The sequence below is a fragment of the Ctenopharyngodon idella genome, chromosome 22 (assembly GCF_019924925.1).
Source record: "Ctenopharyngodon idella isolate HZGC_01 chromosome 22, HZGC01, whole genome shotgun sequence".
Classification (NCBI taxonomy): Eukaryota; Metazoa; Chordata; class Actinopteri; order Cypriniformes; family Xenocyprididae; genus Ctenopharyngodon; species Ctenopharyngodon idella.
In genome coordinates, this window is record NC_067241.1 from 3,993,926 (window position 1) to 4,016,875 (window position 22,950).

Genomic DNA, 22,950 nt, shown 5'->3' on the forward strand with positions numbered 1-22,950 from the left:
GGCCGCAGTGACACAACAGATTAGTGCACATGCACATCAGCCGCCTTCACACCCGTAGCCCCAACCTGTGTTCTTCCTCTTCTCAGCAGGACACCTGAAAACTTCTCCATCCCTCACTCTTTCTTTCTCAGCTTCTCTCCATCCTGTCCTTCAAGGTCTCCATGTTACATTCTTCTCTTGTTTGTCCCTCTTGCAGAGCTGTATGTTAGACTCTGCCGTTGAATTGAACTGAAAGAAGTACACTAGGCATGTTGACTAGCTCATGTAAAGTACTTGTGGTAACACTTTATTGTACAGTGTTAGTTGTGTATAGGTTTATACTGTCTGTATTTATGTAGCACCGTGGTCCTGTGAGGCACGACATTTTGTTCCACTGTATGTCACCACATGTAGCGGAATGGCAATAAAGCTCAACTTGACTTGACTTAGACGTTACATGTACTTACAGTAGTAATAACAGTATAATTATGCATAATTACATGCAACTAACCCTAAACCAAACCCTGATACTAACCCTAACAGTAAGAAGGACACATTGTTTATCATTTTAACTGTAAATGTGTTATTCAATATTACATTTAAAGTTAATATATTTTAAATGTACTAAATTGCAACTTCATCATTACTTATGTTGTAAAAAAGGCTATCGTTTCCTGTCACTCTAACCTGTCTCTATTAAGGCCCCACGAAGATTCGACACGCTGATTCATAACGCTCCAGAGCTTCCTGAAGCAGTGTTTTGAAATCAGCCATCACTATATAAGTCGTTATTTTGTTTTTTTGGCGCACCAAAAATATTCTCGTCGCTTTATAATATTAATATTGAACCACTGTACTCACATGAACTGATTTAAATATGTTTTTAGTACATTAATGGATCTTGAGAGAGGAAATGTCATTGCTGGCTATGGAGGCCTCACTGAGCCATCAGATTTCAACAAAAATATCTTAATTTGTGTTCCGGAGATTAACGAAGGTCTTACGGGTGTGGAACGGCATGAGGGTGAGTAATAAATGACATTATTTTCATTTTTGGGTGAACTAACCCTTTAACTCTATAGCGGCTTTGAAACTAATTTGCTCTTGTAAACGAGTTATTAATCCCGTGATGTAAAGTGATGTGCATATGTATGTGTGTATTCATAAGCGTGCTTGTAACCCTCTAGTTCGTATGTTTGTATACATATCTTTATTATTCAGTGCCAGAGATACACTTGTTGATATTATTACATTTTATGTTCCTGTTTGAAGCAAAGTTCGCTGTATTTCTATTCATTTAATGGGAGAATTGTTGTAAACACGCATGCGCGTTCATAGCCCAATTAGAGTGGTGCCATACAAGCTCCGCAGCGCTAACAAGGTGTCAGGTTATAGCTGTGCACTTGCACATAATATCAAACATAATATCAAAGCTGCACATAATATTATATTTGTTTTAAATCTTTTGTGATTTAATGTTCATGTTTAATCTTATTGTGCTGTGTTATTGCCGATATGTTTAATTGTTGTAATTCATCATTATTATTATCATGCATATTCATGTTTATGTTACTGTTTTTAATTTATAGAAAAACACAACCACAACCAAAACACAAACCAGTCTGTTGAGTGGTGACAATAAATTGGTTATTCCCAGAAATGAAGTGCATCTTCGTTTCGTTTCTATCGGACAGTCTTTGGTGGGTCAGCACCCTAAGCCGGCAACTTGTAAATGGTGAAGAGCTACAAAGAGCCAACCATTTTTTCAAATGTGTAATTACAAATATATTAAGACACATGATATACTAGGCCCAAAACATTTGAGATTCATGTTATAGACAATATAGATAATCAAAGAAAGATCATCTGTGATCCCATTTGCTTTGTGACAGGTGTTAAAGGGTTAGTTCACCAAAAAATGAAAATTATCCCATGATTTACTCACCCTCAAGCCATTCTAGATGTATATGACTTTCTTCTTTCAGCCGAACACAATCAGAGTTATATTAAAAAAATATCCTGGCTTTTCCAAGCTTTATAATGGTAGTGAATGGTACCCTAGATTTTGAAGCCCAAAAAAGCGCATTCAGTTCTCATAATAGTAATCCATACGGCTCCAGGGGGTTAATAAAGACCTTCCAAAGCGAAGCTAAGCATTTTTGTAAGAAAAATATCGGCCGTCCTCATGTTCACTAAAAAGATGAGTTCCGGCGGAAGAGTGACTTCTGACCCCACGTATAACGTAGGTCGTATGACGAAGGCGTAGCGTAAGCTCAGGTGAGAATTTACGAATGGAGAAGCAAAACAAAACGGCGGTCTCAAATTAGAAGTCTAAAATGAGAAGTTTTAAAGAAAAATGTCAGAGGATTTTGATATAAGAGAAAAGGAACTATGTCATACGTCGTGAACGCACGGACGAAAAGCTAGTGATTACAGTTTATAAATTGTAAGTATGGATATTTTTCTTACAAAAATGCATCGCTTCACTTCAGAAGGCCTTTATTAACCCCCAGGAGGCGTATGGATTACTTTTATGATGGATGGATGTGCTTTTTTTTGGGCTTCAAAATCTAGGGTAACATTCATTCCCATTATAAAACTTGGAAGCTTGAAATGATGGGATAATTTTCATTTTTGGGTGAACTAACCCTTTAAGTGGCAGAGATATAGAGATGCTCAGTATGCTGAACAGCGAGTTAATATCAGCAGAGAAGATAAGACGTCCTGGCCACAGCCACTGAAATCACTTCAGTCAAACACCTTGCAGATCTTTCAAGCTCTGAATGAATGAATAATTACAAGCTATAAACCAGCAGGTGTTTTTCTGAGACCAAAACATCGCCCAGAGACCACCAATATACACCTTTCTCATCTTGTCTTTTTTTAATATGCATACAATTGTACAATCAATAATGTTTGCTAACACAGAAACGGAAAATAAAGAACAATCTGCATTAGCAGAGGCCCCATCACACACATCACAGTGTGTTTTGATTGTACTGTTGCACTGTTGTTTATTTAGTTTAATTAGATCCAGAAACTCTTAGTGAATTAATGAAAGAATCCTGTTTAGCTCCAAGCTGCCTGCGGTTTAAGCATTTCCTTAATAAACTGATGTAATATTTGCCGTATTCATTTTTCAGACTAATTTGACACACATTTCAGGTTCTCATAAATGATGCCTCGCAGTTATTGCTCGGCTGTACAGTAATGGGATTTTATTTGGCTCATAGCATGTGCTAACATCCTGTGATGCATTATGGCGTTCTGTGTACAAGACGATCCTGTTTATACACACACATGCAGGAATACATGCAAATATATGGACACTCTGTCACAACATGTCACACGGGAACGTTGGTTAGGGTTTTTTAGGGGATTATTTTTAACAAATTATCTTTTTTCTAGTATATTCTCATGTTTCTTGAGGTGATAGTATAACAAATTTTTTCTTTGTAGAAGCTTTTCATTTTAAAAAGTTATATTCTTCCAAATGAAGTGTGGATCTCAGGGTTTGGTTTGGCATCAGTTCAAGGAGGACAAAACAGTGCTACTAATACATCCTTTATCTCTGGCTCTCTGCCTCTCAGCTGTGAAGAGTGTTTGTGTGTGTGTGTGTGTGTGTGTGTGTGTGTGTGTGTGTGTGCGTGCGTGCGTGCGTGCGTGCGTGCGTGTGTTTTAATTGTGTGTTAAAAAGTTAATTGTTAACTGTTTGTTTTATTTCCATTTCATTGAACATAAGACTGTGTTCTAGTATTCTGTTATATTTTATCATTTTAACTTTGCAACTGTCACAGTTTCCCGTTCTTTGAACTTCGTGTTTGTTTTGCACTGTCTAATCTGTTGTCATGGACACTAATATGATTCATTATTCAGTTCAGGTGTGTGTCTTTAATTATGTTCATTTACTTGTGTATTTAAGTTCCCTTGTTTCAGTTCAGTGTTGTAAGGTCTTGTCAATGTTATGGTTGTGTTTGCTTGCCTGCCTCTGTTAGGATTGACCTGTGGATACTATTAAAGACTGTCTTGGATCTTCATCTTCTTCATTGTGTGTGTTACTACAGCCAGTGTGTGACAGCAACGGCATGAGGGTAAGTAAATAATGACAATTATTTTTCATTTTGGGGTGAACTATTCCTTTAAAGAGACTGTTAAGCTTTTAAAGTAACTGGAAATTGACATCAATGCACTGACATTCCTTGAATTTGCTCTTCAGATTCTTCTTATAGTTTTATATTGTGTTGAATGGACTAAAGAAAACAGCTGAGGAATCTTTTGTTGCACTTTGTCTGATATTTCCCAGCACAGCAAGATCTGTGGCCTGCTTCTCTGTAACAATGTTACACAATGTTGATGCTCTGGAGCTGTGTGCAGATGGGACAGGCGGGGAACTGCACTCGCACCAAGAACAATGGGCAGGTTAAGCTTTATCCCATCAAAAAGAGAAAAGGACAAAGAAAAACCAAAAAAAAAAGTGATAAAACAAATGCAAAAAAAGAAATTAAAGGTACACTATGTAATGTCTGGCCCTCTAACAGTTACAAAACTTTGCATGCATTTTGTGGAAGAACATTGTTTTGGTTGTGCTTCGGCTCTGTGTGACTCTAACTCTGTTAGAGAGCTACATATGGCAATTTATCTGTACCTTAAATAAATTAAAGTCAAAAATACAAAAAAATGTGTGCACATTCCCCAAACAGGGCTCAGGTGCAGGACAAAGGAGACAAACTGAAGCAAAAAACAAACGTAATGTCTGCACACTGATATAACTGCTTCATAAAAGTATTTATTGCAACGTTTCAACCATCAGGTCTTCGTCAGGCACTGATGGTCGAAACATTGCAATAAATACTTTTATGGAGCAGTTATATCAATGTGCAGACATTACGTTTGTTTTTCTGCTTCAATAAAATACCTTACTCACCTGTTGAGTAATAAAAACACCATCATCTCCATGTCACTTTTACAACATTAAAAATCCCTCAGTTCTCGCCATCTCCGAAATGCCAAGCCAATGTTGATTCTTGTTTTATTACAAGCTCTGTCACGGCCTCTTGTTTGCCAGCACACTCTCCTCTGTTCAGTGTTTTTTTTTTTTTTTTTTTTTTTTTTTTTTAAACAGGTGATTCCCTAAAGGTTGGAGATTTAGCTGCTCCATGTCAACCTTTCTCACTCATTGTGACAACTAACCTCTGCCACACCCACACCAGACATGCGTCAAAGTACACAATTTCACGAAAACCATCCAGATGGGTCTAAAATATAAACACTTTAATGGGCTTACCATAGTGAATCAGGGTAAGACAAAAACACTTTTTGGAAGACAGATTGATGGTGTATTGACTCATTATTTCAATTTTGTTCATTTTGACCAAAAAAAGTTACAGGGTGCAGCTTTGAATATAGAAAGCAGCAATCGTGATCTCTAAGTGGCAGAAAAGTAACACTTCAGTTACACAAGACAACATGTCAAGGCAAGAGTACTAATCAAACTCAACAAGAGGAAACAAATTCTGTCAAAAACTTCCCTTTTATTTGTTGCCAAGGCAGGCCGATGGGAAAATTTTCTCTTAATAAGAGGTAATCTTCCTCTCACTCACTCTCTATCGTTTGAAATAACTTCCAAGACTTGTCCATCTGCACCAGTCAAATCAACAACCAGCAAACACAATCCTTCACAGAAGGAACTGACATGTCTAGACCTACAGTTTGTATGCTTGGAAAAGAGTGTTGGAAAAGAAGTGCAGCAAGTGAGGGTGGGTGTGTGTGTGTGTGTGTGTGTGTGTGTGTGTGTGTGCGCGCATGCATTTATTTGACATATCAGGACACAAATTTGTATAATGACATGGGTATGACATAGGTATTACAAGGAGAGAGTGACTTATGAGGACATTACCCCATGTCAGTATAAAAACCATTACACCTATGGAATGTCCCCACAATTCACAAAAACAAACCTCCGTGTGTGTGTGTGTGTGTGTGTGTGTGTGTGTGTGTGTGTGTGTGTGTGTGGATACAGGGACAGAAGGAGGTGGGGGGTAAGTATGTGTGTGTGTGTGTGTTTGGACTTTGAGCAGATAAAGTTCCCGTACAGCTGCTTTGGCCAGCAGATGCACAGAAACATCTGTATTAACCTCTGGCAGTGTCCCAAGGGCAGCCCGCTGAGAGCAGGAATGCTAGGAAGGCCCTTCCACAGAGCCAGAGACAGAGAAAGAACAGAAAGACATGGAAAAGGGGCACAAAGAAGAAAGGAATAAGACCGCCACTAAAAGGAAGGCACTCTGCTTAATGTTTTAGCAACAACAGCTATACTCTAACTGACCATCTCACGGTTGCACTGAACATTTATTAGTACACATTGAGCCAGGTGACTGGGGAAGACTGAAATGGCTGCTTTTGACTGACATGATATCAAAGTGACACATTTTACAGTTTTGTCTGGTAGGGTTGTATTAAAACATTTCTGATCTTATAGAATGGAAAATCACAAATAAATGGTCACACATGATTCTGTGCTGAAAGTGTCCTACATTTTAGTGTCAGTGGTTTGTCCTGCTATAGAACTTTAGAGACACATAAGTAGATACTGAACTAAATATGTCTGTTTTGTTTCAGCTGTAAGCAGTGGAGCAATTACCACAGACTGGGCCATCTGACCAATCAGAGCAGAGTAGACTGGGGGCACGTTCAAGCTCAAACCGGTGCGCAACGTTTTGCTATGGTTTCCGGATTGAACGACATGTTTAAACGGTGTGCAACGAGGTTTAAGATACGTTTTCTCTTGTTTGGTGGGTGTGTCAAAAATGTCAGCCTAATCAGCAGCAACATGTATATAAACCACGCAGTATTAAAGAGACAGCTCGCACAATGGGTCCAAGTAAAGTCGTTTACAAATGTGTCCGCTGCAGCTTGGTATACGCAACAATTGAAGATATTAGAAGACATGTTTGTCGTAACAGTTTTATATAGCATATCAACATGATGATGTAGTTGTTGAAACGTTTTGCAACATTTTGTCGGGGCTGAACACAGCCTGGGCCATCTGACCAATCAGAGCAGAGTAGGCCAATCACAACAGACTGGGCAATCTGACCAATCAGAGCAGAGTAGACCAACCACAACAGGGCTGCGTTCAGCCCCGACAAAACGTTGCAAAACGTTTTTTAAACAGAAACGGTGGTGCGTTGAACACCCTGTTCTGATGACGCATGAGTTGCAACTATGGCAGCTGAGAAGGCCATTCTTTGTGTTCTTTTTGAAGAATTTTCAGAGCCTGATGAAATCGGTATAAATACGTGTTTAATACTGCAAAATACGCTCGATGTTACAGTCACTGCCCTTGCCGTCCAGAATAAAAGAGAACATCCCAATCGAGTGAAGGGATTTGTGGAAACTGTGGTTCCTAATTATTGTGATCCAACATTTGCCTTGCATTTCATGATGAAAAGACAAACATTTCAGGTGAAGGATAATCCACTTCTCCGACACTGTGTTATGAGATATGACCTTATTATTTTTATTTTGAGTATTAGGCTTATCATTATTGCTGATCACTGTTGTTGTGCTATGATATTGTAATATTTACCATTATATAATCAGAGGAGTATAGAAAAGTTTATGAAAGTGTCACTTTACAATACAATAGCAAAATGTATAAATATGTATAGTATTTTTATGTTACATTAATCACCCATTGTGCGAGCTGTCTCTTTAATAGCGCATGGTTTATATACATGTTGCTGCTGATTGGACTAACATTTTTGACACACCCACCAAACAAGAGAAAACGTAACTTAAACCTCGTTGCACACCGTTTCCAGGAAACATGTCGTTCAACCCGGAAACCGTAGCAAAACGTTGCGCACCGGATTGAGCTTGAACGTGCCCCAGACTGGGCAATCTGACCAATCAGAGCAGAGTAAACCAATCACAATAGACTGGGCCATCTGACCAATCAGATCAGAGTAGACCAATCACAACAGACCGTTAACACAACCTCTAAAATAGCACTTTAAAATGTACTATTATATATATATATATTTAAGATACTATAAGTGCACTTCCTTTTTCACAAGGGTTTGGTTACAAGCCCAGACCTTTAAAGGGGTAGTTCAAAATGAAAATTAAACTTCTGTCATCATTTGCTCACCCTCATGATGTTCCAAACATGCCTGACTTTCTTTTATTTGTGGGACACAAAAAGAAACCTTTAGCAGAATGACCCAAAAAGCTCAAAAAAGGACAAAAAAGCACCGTAAATGTATCACAAAAAAAAGTCCAAGCAAATCATTCAATGGAGGGGAAGATTTTACATAAATCAGTTCAGCCCTCTCCTCAGAAATCTGTCATAATATTGCTTAAGAAGTCTTGAACCTTTTGAAGCTCAACAGTGTGTGGAAAAGAACAGCTTTTCTGCAACACATCTCCTTTTGTGGCCCACGCAAGAAAGTCAAATGGGTTTAAAACAGCTTGAGGATGAGTAAATGACGACAGCTGCAAACAACTACAACATGCAAAAAACAGATGCCGTAATTTGTTTATTAAAAAACAACTGTCATTCAAGTTGAGATTCAAACTTGTGACATCTTGCATACCACATCAGCTCATGTTCAAGAACTAAGGCTCCCTTTGTGCTGAAATCCTAGAGTCCCCCCTGAATATTTTCCATGACAGAAATTGTTAATAGTCCAGGGAAAATGATAAATACAAGTTTATTCTTCCAAGACGCAAGCATGCCATGTAAAACATAGCAAAACAATGGTATGATGAGTCTACTTGTGAATATGCATTGAGTCAGATGCCTTTTAATGACACATTGCTAATCCTAACAAATTTACCTATTACATCATGCTTCCCAACAAGGCTTCTGATTACCTAGTCCCTATAAAACATTACAAACTGACTGCCAGCCATGAGCCCATGAGTGTCCCCAGAGATCTGTGTGCATGTGTGTGTGTGTGTGTGTGAAGCAGAAAGTAACTTCCATGAGTATTAACCACTGTTATAGTGAGACTCCAGAGAGTTTGTGCACTAACGAGAGGCTCACTGATACACACACACACACACACAAATACACAGACACGCGTCTGCATTCACAAAACCTCAGGAGATTCACAACAAAAGGTTAAAGGGACAGTTCACTCAAAAAAGGAAAACTGTCATGTAGCAGAGTGAAAAGGCTGCTAATTTATCTAAAAATGCATGTAATTCATTCATACAATGACTTGAATACACATCTTTTATGATGATCATGTGATTTCTGAGTAATAAAGTTGAAAATGTCAGAGTAATACAACTGTCCTGATATAATGAGGGGGAAAAAAAAGCTCATTAAAATGCTCACCAACAGGAAGTCAGATATTTTGAATTTTCTTTGCAAAATTTGTGCAGTTTTTGCCATTTCCAGACGTTGTACTTTAACGAACTCCTCCTAGAGCTTTAATCAGATCAAAATCACATTTGGTCAGTCTAATCTAAAGGCCTTTGTGACGTTAAATTGCGAAGATCTAGAGTTTTCGTTGAAGGGTGTGTCCGTGGCGGCCTGACAAATTTTGATGTTTCGCCATGAAACAGGAAGTTGTTGTAACTCGGGCATATAATGTCTGATCTGACTCAAACTTCACATGTTTGATAAGAGTCCTGGCCTGAAGACATCTACATGCCAATATTCAGTTACAGTCATAGCGCCACCTGTTGGCAGAAGGAAGTTTGGCACCTTAAAATGACTTTGCCATAATTCTCCTGAAATTACTCACTTACATGCATGTCACCCACTGTTCGCTGTTTTACTAATGCCAACAGATGGCGGTGAGCCCGGGTGTGAGGGCCCTTTCATCGCTGCTTTTAGCTTTAATTTATATTGTTATGATTAATATTTTGGCTCACCGATTCTTAATATTTCTAAAGTCATGCAGAACCATGAGGAAAAAAAACTCAAATCGTAGGTTGTAAAAAGTCATGTGGTGCGACTCCACCAAAACTTAAACCTTTTAAAAATATTTATTATGATTTGTATTATTATTAAGATTTTATCACTCAAATGTATAGGTGTAAGGAAAATATGTTATTACTCTTTATATGATGGTTACACCACATGACGTAAAGAGTCGTTTTCTTTGAAAATGATATTTAAAAAACATAGTAACCTGTACATGTTTCGTGACATGAGAGTGAGTCAGTGAATCAGCAGATGACGGTTTTAATTTTTTTGTGTGAACTATCCTTTTGATTGCTTTATGTACTTTTTGTGCATTTCTTCATCACCTTTGTCTGTTTCTTCTAAACATCTGCTAAGTATTAATGGTAAAACACAAGTTCACCTTTATTCAGCATGTTTCGAAGTGTGGCTCATGATGCCAGGAGCTCTGTTTTATTTTACGAATCTTCCAAAGACTGTGATGTAAATGTGACCTATTAAAAGAAGAGGAATCTATTAGAGGCCTAATAGCTAACAATCCTCCACACAAGTATGGTATATTAAGCCTTTCTTCCTCCCTCTCTCCCTCCCTCTCATCTATCTATCTATCTATCTATCTATCTATCTATCTATCTATCTATCTGTCTATCTGAGATTCCACTTGCATGAGAGCGAGCTATGACTAATACTCTAAATAGCACATTAGTGAGGCTGAGAGACGGAAAACAGACCCATAAAAAAAATGATGGGGTAATGACGTCTCTTTCCCATGGCAGGTAGCAGACAGGCCATTTCCTCCCCCGACGGGACTCTCAGCACGGGGTCAGCCGATGTGTGGAAAGTGTTGGGGTGTGTTTGAGCTAACGGCAGGGGTCAGGTCAGGTCAAACTCATTTCACCCCTCTCCATCTTACTCTCAGACTGGTGGAAGTCTGAGCATCACAGAGAGATGCAGTCTAATTCATAATGGATGAGATTTTCATTAAATCATCAGGACTAACTCCTGCTGGAAGTCTTGATTTTGACTAAACTGTTAAAATGCACCTGTCTTTTGAGACACTGTAGGTCAAAGGAAAATTCTTGTTCCATTCCTAAACATAGATGCACACCCGAATTGAAAAAAGTTTCAAAATGTAGGCAACATCACTGTGATTGCCTTATAAGATAGTCTACATTATTTTGGCTAAGATCTAATTTTCATCATTAATTATAATTAATTGTGTTTTGACCAAATATAGCCTACTTATAATTTATTTGAAACAGAAAAGGTACTGTTAAAAGTAGTTTAATATAATTAAAAATTGACTATTTTAGGCAATATTTGTTCATTCAAGCATGTTTCAAGAAATGAAGGTGAGCAGACATTTTTAATTTTTTGGTTAACTGTACCTTGTAGCACCTGTAAATACAATTTACAGTAGGTACAATTTCCTTTAACTTCTTAACGTGATTAGTCGAGTAATCTAGCGTACTGTTTTCAGAAGAAATCTCAGCATTTGACACACTGAAAAACATGTTGTAGTTCCCTGAAGTGTTTTATTTGAATTTTGTTTGTTTGTTTTTTGTTTAGAGCAGTGGATCTTTTGACTTGAAGGCCAACATAATATTCTGAGAGGTATTTCTATGACAAATTTGGGTTATCTTGATTTTGTGTATTTTAGCATTTTAATTGAAATTAGAGTTACATTATTTTAATATATATATAATTAATTTAAATACTTTCATCATCTACATAGTGTGTACTGTACATCTGCTGATTGATCAGATGCACACTCTAACAGCTAACAGGGAACGTTCTTATTTAAGTTGAGTAAACTTTCTTCTAGTAACGTTAATAAAACATTCATTCAAAGTCATGGTCTTTAATAATGTTCTCAAAACGTTAGCACAAAAACATTATTTATACATCATTCGTGGAATGTTTTTTTTCTTTTCTGAAAGGGTTTATTTGGATGTTCGTCTAACATTTTTTTTTTAAATGTTACAACTTGTTACAGATTGTTCAGAGAACATTCAAAAGTAACATTCTCATGATGTTTGCAAAAAGATAAAATGGAATGTTCCCTTAATGTTCATGTAACCAAGAAAAAAACATTTTTAAAACACGTTCTGAATGTCCTGAGAACATTCAGGCCCAGCCATTGTTTCACAGTCCAAAAAGAAACGGATAAGACAACAAGAACAACTACTGGAGACAAAACAACAAAAGATGCCCGCAGTAATGAGCACTTGTGCGAGATGGTTAAAAGATACCCACAACTCTAGTTAGAGTACAAAGACATTTCTATCACTCATGACTCCTGCAGAGAAATAGTGCAGACACTGGACAAGAATGAAATTTTCTAGTGTGCATGTGCAAACGCCACTTGTAGGATAGCCTGCAAGGCTTGCAAAAAAAGTGTAATGCCTCCTAACATTGCGACACATAGGGAAGAAGACCAGAGGCTTTTTTTTTTTTTTTTGAATGGGTGTCAATGGAGGAGAGGCACTCTGCTGAATAAACTGCTTTTGTGGGAAAACGGCCGATCATTTATTGAATCAACAGCCCATCGGCTCTTAAACATTAGTTTTGGATTGATCTATTTTTAGAGTTTACAAAAAAAAAAAAAAAAAAAACTGTTTTATAAGAGAAGTCACGGACAATTGTGCGACAGGTATGATTCAGATAACAGCACTTCTCATTCATATGGTATCCGCAGACAGTGATTGACTGTCGCATAACTCTTCGACGATTCAATGACGTCAAGGCTGTAATGTGATTGGTTATCAAGGCACACGTGATCCAAGTTAGCCGTTACGCTTTCTCTAATGGTAGAGCCACGGACCCTCATATCTCCCATTAATAAGACCATTTTTGGCATTTGTCCACCAGTTATTGCATACACTATCAAATGGTGTATACTTTGAAAGGCTATGAGTTTGGCTGTATGTATACGCTAAGCGTTCACATCAAAACTGAAGTACAATTGCACTGTTAGCTTAGCAACATGCTAACATTAAACTATTGGAATCAATTGTGAGTCGAGTCTCCCACAGGTGAGGGGTGCTATTTGGGATCTACTGCAGATGCAGATTGTTCCAAATCAATGACTGATGTGGATCCAATGCAGTTAGGATTCTGCCTTAGATGTAAGCAGTAGAATGTAAGGCAGCTCACTAAGATTCGAAACAGACCTTCATATTCTATATATTTGTCCTAAAAAGTGCTGTGTTCCAGTGACCCTATATAAAAACAAAGTGTTGTCTGCGCTTGTTTATAGCCACAAAGATGTAGACCAGAATATGGGCTGTCACAACAAAGGAAGCAACAAAACATAAAGAGAAATGACTACACAACAGGTCCTTCTTCCACTCCGTCCTACTCAGAAGCCCTCACCTCCTTTAGCTCTCTCTCTCATTTGTCATTTCCTGCACATCTTTGCCTCCAGTGCCTCATTCTCATGTTTTTTTGCTGCTTGGCTTCCACATTAGGTGAAAAGAGACAATGAATCCTCAGAGAATATTGGAGTGGCCAGAATTATAGTTCTGCCTTTGGACACGTCTGTATGTGTCCTGACACGCTAGGATAGGGACACCTCATCTAAAAATGTAACTCTGACTTTAAAGGAATGAACTACAAAGTGGTCTGACTCAATTAAAGACAACATTGATATCTGCTCTGCTCATGAATATGTGAACCTTTGTTAAAAAAAAAAAAGTGCACTTAATTGTATGAAATGTACACTTACTTCAAATCTTTAAATATATATATATTTTTAAAAAGCTGTACTTGCAGACAATATTCTGTAATATTAATGAAATAAAAGGCTCCTTAGGTGTACTTAAAAAGAGTACACTTTCATGATTGTTTCACAACACAATTAAGTACACTTTTAAAAAGTGCACTTTGTAATAATTTCTAAAATTCAAAATTTTAAAGTACATTTTAAATAATTCTTTTAATAATCTTTTAAAGAAGTATACTTATTTTGATGTGTTGATTAACATAGTAAAGCAAATATTTGATACTGGACATTTAATATTTTTAATATATTTTTAATGTACTAAATTTCAACATCATTACAAATGTGTAATTAAAAATATATTTAAAATACATGACAAGTAATAAAATAAAATAATATCAATAAAAATGACATTAAATTATATTTTAGTTTACTATAAATGCTTGTCGGTACATTTAGCAGTACACTTTAACCATATTTCAACAGACTAATAATTATGTAATTACATATAAAGATGTACTTAAGTGGGTCAAAAAGCACTCTTAAGTTCAACTAATTGCATATAAATTTGAACTATAATACATTTTCATTTAATTGCTATTAACATGAAGTGTCTGAAAACATTACATTCAGTTGATACTTAAGTACATTCTTTAAGTATATTTTAAAAGTTTCTTTTTCACAAGGGACACTAAAGACACTATAGCTTATAATCTTTACTATTTTTTTTTTTTTTTTTTTTACCAGTAGATCGTTATTGATCACACAAAATTCAAAAGACGTAAAGAATGCATCATCCAAGATGTTTAGACCATTTTTTAAAAAAATGTTTTGTCCTTTGAGGTACTTGGAAAACATTCGGAAAACAGCAGCCTAAACAGTCATCAAGTTGAGATATCCCTCCTTTATGTGCTTTTATCTGAGTAGTAACCTATATTTCACACACTGAAAAGCATGTTCTAGATCCCTGGAGTGTTCACACGCCATCTGCAGTGTTGACTCGTGTTGCGTGCGGCGTGTTGCATTTACATTTTACATACATGCCGTAAGCCATTTACACAGCTGGGATTTTTACTAAGGTGACTCAGAGACAAAAGGTCCTGTGCCCCGGGGTCCAAACAAATCAGTGACCAACCCACTTACTCTACACATCGCACATAGTAACATCTATGTTATCACTAAACCTAACAAGACGCAGGCCCTTTAATGGGCACTCAAATGACACAACATATCTGACTGACACAACTAGAGCTGGGAGACATACTTAATATTATAATGAATATTAAAATACTCTGATTAAAACTTCAGTAGGAAGATTTGCATACTTAAAGGGATAGTTACCCCAAAATTAAAATTCTGTCAACATTTATTAATGTTGTTCCAAATTTGTATGACTTCCTTTCTTCTGCACAAAGAACACAAAGAAGATATTTTGAAGAATGGTTCAACTCTTTGTCCAAAAAAAAAAAAGAAGAAAAAAAAAAAAAACATTGGACCCCATTTACATTCAATGTATGTATAAAACATTAAACAAAATAAAATAATATTAAACAAAACAATGATACATTTCTTAAAATATCTTCTTTTGTGTTCTGCAGAAAAAAAGCAAGTCATAATCAGGGTTGCCAGGTCTGCAAAAAAAACCTGCCCAATTGCTAATCAAATTAGCCCAATCACGGCCAAAACGGGCCCATTACTGGAGGACTTGCGTTCCGCGCTCAAATTTTCCAAATAAACCTATGCCAACACAGGAGAATACATCAATATGTGTCTAAATATGCAAACTGTTTATCGCGATTTCAAAATAAAAGTTTAAACCCTCACTCTGAGTTTGCATGTTTTGATGTCCACATGTTAAGAAATTACAGTGCTGTAGCATTTCTATCGTAAAGAAGTGGCCACATATTAAAGATAAATGGAGATTTGAAGCAAATGTTGTTTGGCCAGTATTAAATAAGGATTTAATCATGCTGTAAAGTGTAACAACAACAATCACCAGGCCGTTGGCGCCCTCTACAGACATTTATTATAATTTGTAATGTACATAAGTTTACATTATGTATTTTAACTGTGTTGTTCAATAAAACCATATGATTACTTGCTTTTGATACTTTATTTGAACCAATTATTATTGCCTCATTGTTATTTTATATGTATTTTAAGTCATTTTAAAGGCTATTGTTCACTTAGGTCTATTTTTATTACCACAAACAATATTATCAATTACTCGATTGTCAAAATAATCGACTGATTACTCGATTACCAAAATAATTGTTAGTGACAGCCCTAGATTAGTTAAACCATTTCAAAAAGCACCTGATATATTTCATTATTGAAGATTTCTTAAAAATAGGGTTAAAATATCATCTCATCTCATAAACCCAAATATCATGTATCGTCTTGTCTCGTGAGCTATGTGTATCATCACACCCCTAGTTATAGTGTACTGCTGAATTTACTGACAAGCATTTAAGGCAAATTAAAATATACTTTTATATCAGAAGTTCACTTTTAAAAAGTATACTTAAGTGTGTTAAGAAATATAGTCATATAAGTGAACTCGCTTTAAGTACACTTAAGTGGCATTTTATTTCATTAATATAACATTATCTACAATTAGTTTTTTTTTTTTTCTTTAAATATATATATATATACTTTTAAGAATTGAAGTACACTACAAGTGCACATTCAATACAATTAAGCACATTTCTTTTTCACAAGGGTAGACAAATTGAATATCATCAAAAGGCAACAAATCTTAAATATTATTCAAGTCACATACATAACTCAGAAACAGCTGGCCCTATAAAACTCTGAATGTCAAGTACAAATCCTTTGCCTCCAGTGCTACTACAGTACAAACAGTTTTAGTGAGTCACACCTGCACTGGATTGAAACACACTTCATTTGACAGACGAAAAAAGATTCATTCTCTTGGAGCAATGAGATACCCACATGTCTGTCGTAAATTGTGCCCCAGACTTATGAAACATTTCAGGTATAAAGAGGGTCTGGCCATTTCAAACAAAGCTTCTTTAGAGCCTGTCGTTCAGCGGACCTCCACTGTGCTTCAGAGGAGTATCTGTGAAATCAGATCCACAACTGTTGTCATAATATTTTAGAAGGGGCGAATGCCACCCAGCTTCTTTCAGAAGGAAAGTGTACGAATAATCAAGATGGAGGGCGCAAGAAGTATACTTTCTTTCAGTCATATATGAGAAACACTTAGGTTGCTTCATCTGAAAATGCTGTCTGAAAAGTTGTAAAACTTAAAATGTTTTAAAAATGTCAGTTATGCAAACATTAAGGGAACATTCCACTGTATCATTTTTCAACCAACATGATAACGTTACTTTTGAATGTAACATTTAAAAAAAAAAAAAAAAATAGATGAACGTCCAACTAAAACCTTCAGAAAAAAATCCTTCAGTGAATGATGTATAAAATAACATTTTTGTGGTAATGGGAAAATAATTTTTAATTATTATGATAAATTAGACACTTTTAAAGACAGCCCTACTGTGAGCTACAAGGTTGTTAATTGATAGTATTTGCTTCTGTTAAAGCCATTAACCAGCATTATTTAAACTAAAATAATATAATATAAATATAATATATATATATATATATATATATACACACATATATATATATATATATATATATATATATATATATATATATATATATATATATATATATATATGTAACCCCTCTACCCAGGTCGTACTCGCCCCACTCTGCGCAGGCCTCAAACCTGGGTCTCCGCCGTGGGAGTCGGACACTCTAACGAGGAGGCTAAAGGCTGCAACCTCTAGCGTCAGTCGCAAGAGCATCTCTTGAGATCAGAGGACTGAGGTTTACTCGCACAGCGACTACTAGCTGGCCTCCGTTACACTCACCCCCCTAAACCTCACTCCCATCCGGGTCACGGCACCAATGTAACCCCTCACCCAGGTCCTACTCGCCCCACTCTGCGCGGGCCTCGAAACTGGGTCTCCGGCGTGGGAGTCGAATGCTCTAATGAGGCTAAAGGCTGCAACCTCTAGCGTCAGTCGCTAGAGCATCTCTTGAGATCAGAGGAGTGAGGTTTATATATATATAAGTAGTTTTATATTTCTCCATTGTTTTTAATTTGATTATGCTGTTCGCAATGCATCATGGTATTGTAGTTCTTTCTCTCACTACAGCCGTTAAGTACACAGTCTAGTATCTTTGTATTTTTGTCTGATTTTTAAATACTTTTTTTGTTTGTAATGTTGTGATTCACCAGCTGGCTTGGTTCATGGCTTATAAAGCTTTAACAAAGACTATCCCTATGGGAGAAATAAATGGATCCAACGCCGCTGAAAAAGTGAACAGGTACTAACAATGCACTCTATAAATGTTACTAGAAGAATGTTTGCTCATAACTTCGAGAGGACCTTGCCAGAACATTAGACAAAGTTCTGAGAAAGTTTCCTGCTGAGATGAATCCATTTCTTCAGAGGAAAAAAAGAAGGAATTGTAAACAGTAAATATGTGTTCAGTTAAATGTAAAGAGTTAGAATTCATTCTAGACCATTAGACACGATGGCATTTATACAAAAACGCTGCCTCACTGACTGGCTTGGTACTAAGGAAGCAAAGATACAGATACTGGCATTTCTGTTGCTTCTGAAACAAGGCATTTGTATATAATTGCAAATCGCTCGCCTTTTCTCAAAATGGCTCTGAAAAGATTCAATAAGTCTGATCAAATCATGAGGTTCAGGCACAGAGCTCACAAAGCAGCTTTTCTCTCACAGTGAACATGCTGCAACTGCATCATGAAGACATGCATTTGTTTTAGCAAAGCCATGGCACAGATAATCAGACAAGCTACTGTATAAGGGCACATGAGCAAGATGCATCCAATTAACATGTGCTCTGTTTATTTATTTATTCTTTCTTTCTTTTTCTTTTAGGAAAATGACTGAAGAAGGTTTTTGATTGAAGAATAAAACTTTGCAAGCTACAACAGAGTCCAGGATGTTTTCTTAACTGAAAGGATAAATTAAAAAATTGGGAATTTCATAATTTTATCGGATTTGTGGAAAATCCAATTCCAGGAAACATTAAAAAATTCTTTAGATGTTACTGGATCACATATGGTTTCTCTGTGAACTTTTTTTTTCCCTTGTTCATTTTGCTTACGTAAAACATCTTTGTTATGATTGACTGTCAGGTTTATGGATCGCAGATTCAGTGAAAGAAGCAAAACACTTGTATCGTATGGCATCCATGCATGTTCTCTGGACCTAATGCAATACAGCAACTATGTAACCCATTGTGAAAATTAAGTAAATATATACATATCTGCACATTCTTTCTGCAAAAGGCACAAGGGGAAAGTCTCTGTTGACATTGTAGCTTATTCAATATAAAAGGTGTGCTGTGGCAATTTGGCTTGGTTGAACAGAGCGGCTACAGCAGGTTGTTTCATTTAAAGCTGATGTCTCTCCTCGGGAAGAGAGAAAGCTGAGCAGAAATAAAGAGAGGCCCTTGATACTGCAAGCCTCTGTGGTCAAATCCATCTGTGTCAGTGCTTGTCCAAAATAGGCACAATACAGCAGTCCTCTGGATAATTACACATTTCAGAATAAGAAACACTGTCACCTCCCTCCCTGTATTCATACACTCACATTCACACACATGTTAGTCATTTTCAGATTAATCATTCTTTTAATTATACTAAAAAAAAGTATTTTTAATTCTTGATCAGCATTTAAAGGGATACTTCATCCAAATTTTAGAATTCTGTCCTCATTTACATATCCTCATTTCATTCGAAACCTGCATGAATTTTTTTTTTTTTTTTTTTTTTAATCTCTCTTTTTTTAATATTGTATATACAAAATATATGTTGCGTTCTACGAATAAAGAAAGGCATGGAGGGCAACATGGCTTTATAGTGTAAAATTGGCATGAAACAGAAGTTGCAATAGTCTTTTCTTGCCTATTGTGACGCATATCCGAGTGAAACGCTTCTCGAACAAGAAAAAATGTAGGGCGGGACTTGATTTTGTCTATGGGGAATTGATTGGATGGTTGTGGTTTGCTATTGGTGGATCTCATGTGAGTGACAGGTTGCCCTGCCCTCACATCAGTAAACACACCATCAGAGAAGAGATTTCACTGCAAGAGGAAGGGGAAGTTATTTTGATAAAATATTACGAGGCCACATGAAAAAAAAAAAATATATATATATATATATATATATATATATGATGTGCACGGATAAATAATTTGTAATAAATACTGTGGTATTCCATAAAAAAAAAAAAAAAAAGAAGAATTGTCCAATTTGATTTCATAGTGACTTTAAGAGGAATTCAGATCATCACTAAACTATTACATCCAACCCATTTTGCCAATAAACTGTGATACAAATCACACCCTTAACAACATAATTGCTTTTATCAGACAATAAATCACACTTTGCATGGCAGTGTTGTGCTTGCGTACAGATGATGACGCTTTAATGAGGAAACTATAACAGGCTCGCTGATAAGACAAGCCAGGTTCCCATGAAACGCTCAGTTAGGCGGTGTCAAAGATTACACTTTAGGTGGAGGTGTAAAGGTGGATGACTAAAAGCTACTTGAATGGTGACCATGGGAGCGTTCACACAAGATGTGTTGCCAAAATACCAGAGTTATTATTACAGTTACTGTTTTTATAATAAAAGAGTGGAACCATAGCTACCATGGTAAAAAAAAAAAAAAAGACATTAATCAAAGTAACAGAAATATTCTGAACACTATGTATATATTACGTATCATAGTTTTACAGTAGCAACAATAAATGTTATTGGCAGAAACTATGGTTACTATGGTCATTTTTGTTCACTGTCACTTTTGAATGCAAGAATATGTGTGAGCGGCCCCATAGGCTTCCTCACTGCAGTTGAGCAAACGAGTCATGAGACGTACTTTGCACTTAGCAAAACACTTGTGCTTCTGTCAGCTGATATCATTACTGCAGAGAAAAAAAAACTGAAGATAAAGAGACCATTAAGCTCCCAGACAGCCAACCCTGAACACCTGAATATTAGCAGAGGACACAGCTGGCGCTGAGACAGCAGACGCTTGGGAATGTGACAGCGCTTTATTATCACTGCCCAAAACACACAATGCAAATATAGGTTTGAGTTCACCAGCATTAGGGGCTTGGAAATCGCGCCAAGGTTAAGACTTTCCGCAGATAAGTGGCCTAATAAAATCAAACAAACAATGGAGGAGAGAACTATGCATGCTATTTGGCCCAGGAACAAATAAAATATCTAAGACTCTCTGGGGGGGAGGGGGGGAATCCCCACTCTTTGGTCTGTTATTATTCACTCAGCCCTGTTATTATCTGATTTCTGTGGCAGGTCTTTCCTGTCAATGCCAAAAACATGAAGAGACAGAGGATCAATCTGAGTAAATGTTTTAATATGTTTTGACTTAAAAAGTGCTATTATTTGAACGGGCTATCAGATAGAATAGAATTCTATTGCCCATCATGATGTTTCACATTTAAGCTCTGCAATTTCATAGTCGTTTTTTTTGTCTTCCAAAATAAGTACCGCATCAGTTGTGCTATTGGAATCAGACTTTATGACAAGCTCTTTGTCAAGAACATCTAAACAAACATTTTCAGAGTTATGCAGCTTTATATTGTTTCTTGTAAAAGTATCAAGTTTCACTCCAAAATATGTGGTTTATCTAAGATTTACCTCACATGCTGTTCTCAATAATAGGGTGCAATGGGACTGAAGGCCCCTGGATGTGATTTTCTCCTAAAACACTTTCATTATTATTTCCATCATAGTAAGTAACCTTAGCATGGTCATACGGTCTTACTTATTCTATCAAACGATTACTAGATATAAATATTGTGGCCAGGCTGTTTTAGTAAACAAATTCATGAAGGGGCCTCCATCCGCTAGAAGATATAGTCCCTGACATAATAGAATGCTGTGACTGGTGAACAGGTGTTTCGCCTCATAGCTGTCCACTATAATGTGAATATAACACAGCTGCATGGCCTGATCTAGAACTATCCGTTTTATAAACAAAAATATTTGAATGATCAGTTCACCAGTCAGAATCAAGTAGCTATTCCAGAGAGCCTTGCAATAAAGTTCATTAAATAGACACTTTTTGTCAAAGTTGTGTTCTTTAGTGCTTCTTTTTACTCAAATGATGAAACTCCATCAATGTTCAATTATTATCATTATCATTACGCATTGTAGCCAAATAAGACCGGTTATGTAGCCTACACCATTTGCACTGTAAACATGGATTTTTAATGGTTTCAGTATAAGAATCACAGGTGGGTGCGGTAACCTAGGATAATCTAAAGAGGGTTCAAATGTGTCATTTGACATCCCAGAACTGTCAGTGCGCGCGTGACGATCTTACCTAGATTAACAAAACTCATGACCATGTCCGCGTCGTTCAGAAAGTTGTTGTCCTGAAGAGTCGCGATTGGCGGTCCCTGAGTGGTGAAAACGGGCTTGTACGGGTACGAGAAGCCCTCATCGTCTCCCTCAGTGGACATGGCATTGTACAGATCCAGCATGAACATCGGCGCGGCGTTGTGCTTGCCGTGGAGGTGCGGCCGCGGCCGGTGCGGTAACCCGAGGATTGACAGGATCTCCCGCTGCATCTCTCGGCGCTCCTGGCTCTTCAAGCGCCGGTGGATGAAACTAGAGTGGACCTCGTTGTCCAGAGTAAAGTTTGTAAAGACCGTGTCTGCCAGGACGCAGTATCCCCACACGAGCAACAGAACAAGAGCGCTTAAATCCAGCAATGAAACCATGATGAACTTTCGCGCAGAGTTTCACGCAAATAAATGAGCCAATCCAAATAGGTGATGACTGAAACGTTATCGCTGGTATAATTAGTTATTTTGTTCCCACATTTCGCCCACTAAAGAACACTCTCAGATTCATTAACGCACTTATAACCTGTTGCGTTTCTTCAACCTGCAGACGCGATGAGGATTCCGAATACAGATGGCAAACTGGAGGAGGAGGAGGAGCGAAGCGGAGACGCATAAACTCCGCTAACAAAACGGAGAGTGGGAGGTATGAGAACGCAGGCGACTGATAACGGCAGGGTTATCTCCAGAGATGCTTGTCTGTGATGATGTGTGGTGGTTGCTTACGCGCTTCATGGATGCCCATTTTCAGAAATGCACCTGTGGCGACAACACGTTGCCCTGACGCGCGTTTCGCCGTGTAGCTACAGATATATTTTTTTGCAACATGTCAAGGAGAGTGAATTATAATGCTGCTATTAGCTGTAGTGCTGGAGATCTTATCTTA

At 37.1% G+C, this 22,950-nt stretch overlaps 1 protein-coding gene across 1 annotated transcript in view; it reads right to left on the reverse strand.

Moving 5' to 3' along the window:
• bmp7b (bone morphogenetic protein 7b) overlaps window positions 1-22,686 on the reverse strand; it is a 65,802-nt gene extending 43,116 nt beyond the window's left edge. Inside the window, exon 1 of the mRNA XM_051879949.1 lies at window positions 22,043-22,686. Within this exon, the coding sequence (XP_051735909.1) occupies window positions 22,043-22,442 (400 nt within the window). The 5' untranslated portion in view covers window positions 22,443-22,686. The remainder of the gene's footprint in view (window positions 1-22,042) is intronic.
• Between the last annotated feature and the right edge of the window lie 264 nt (window positions 22,687-22,950).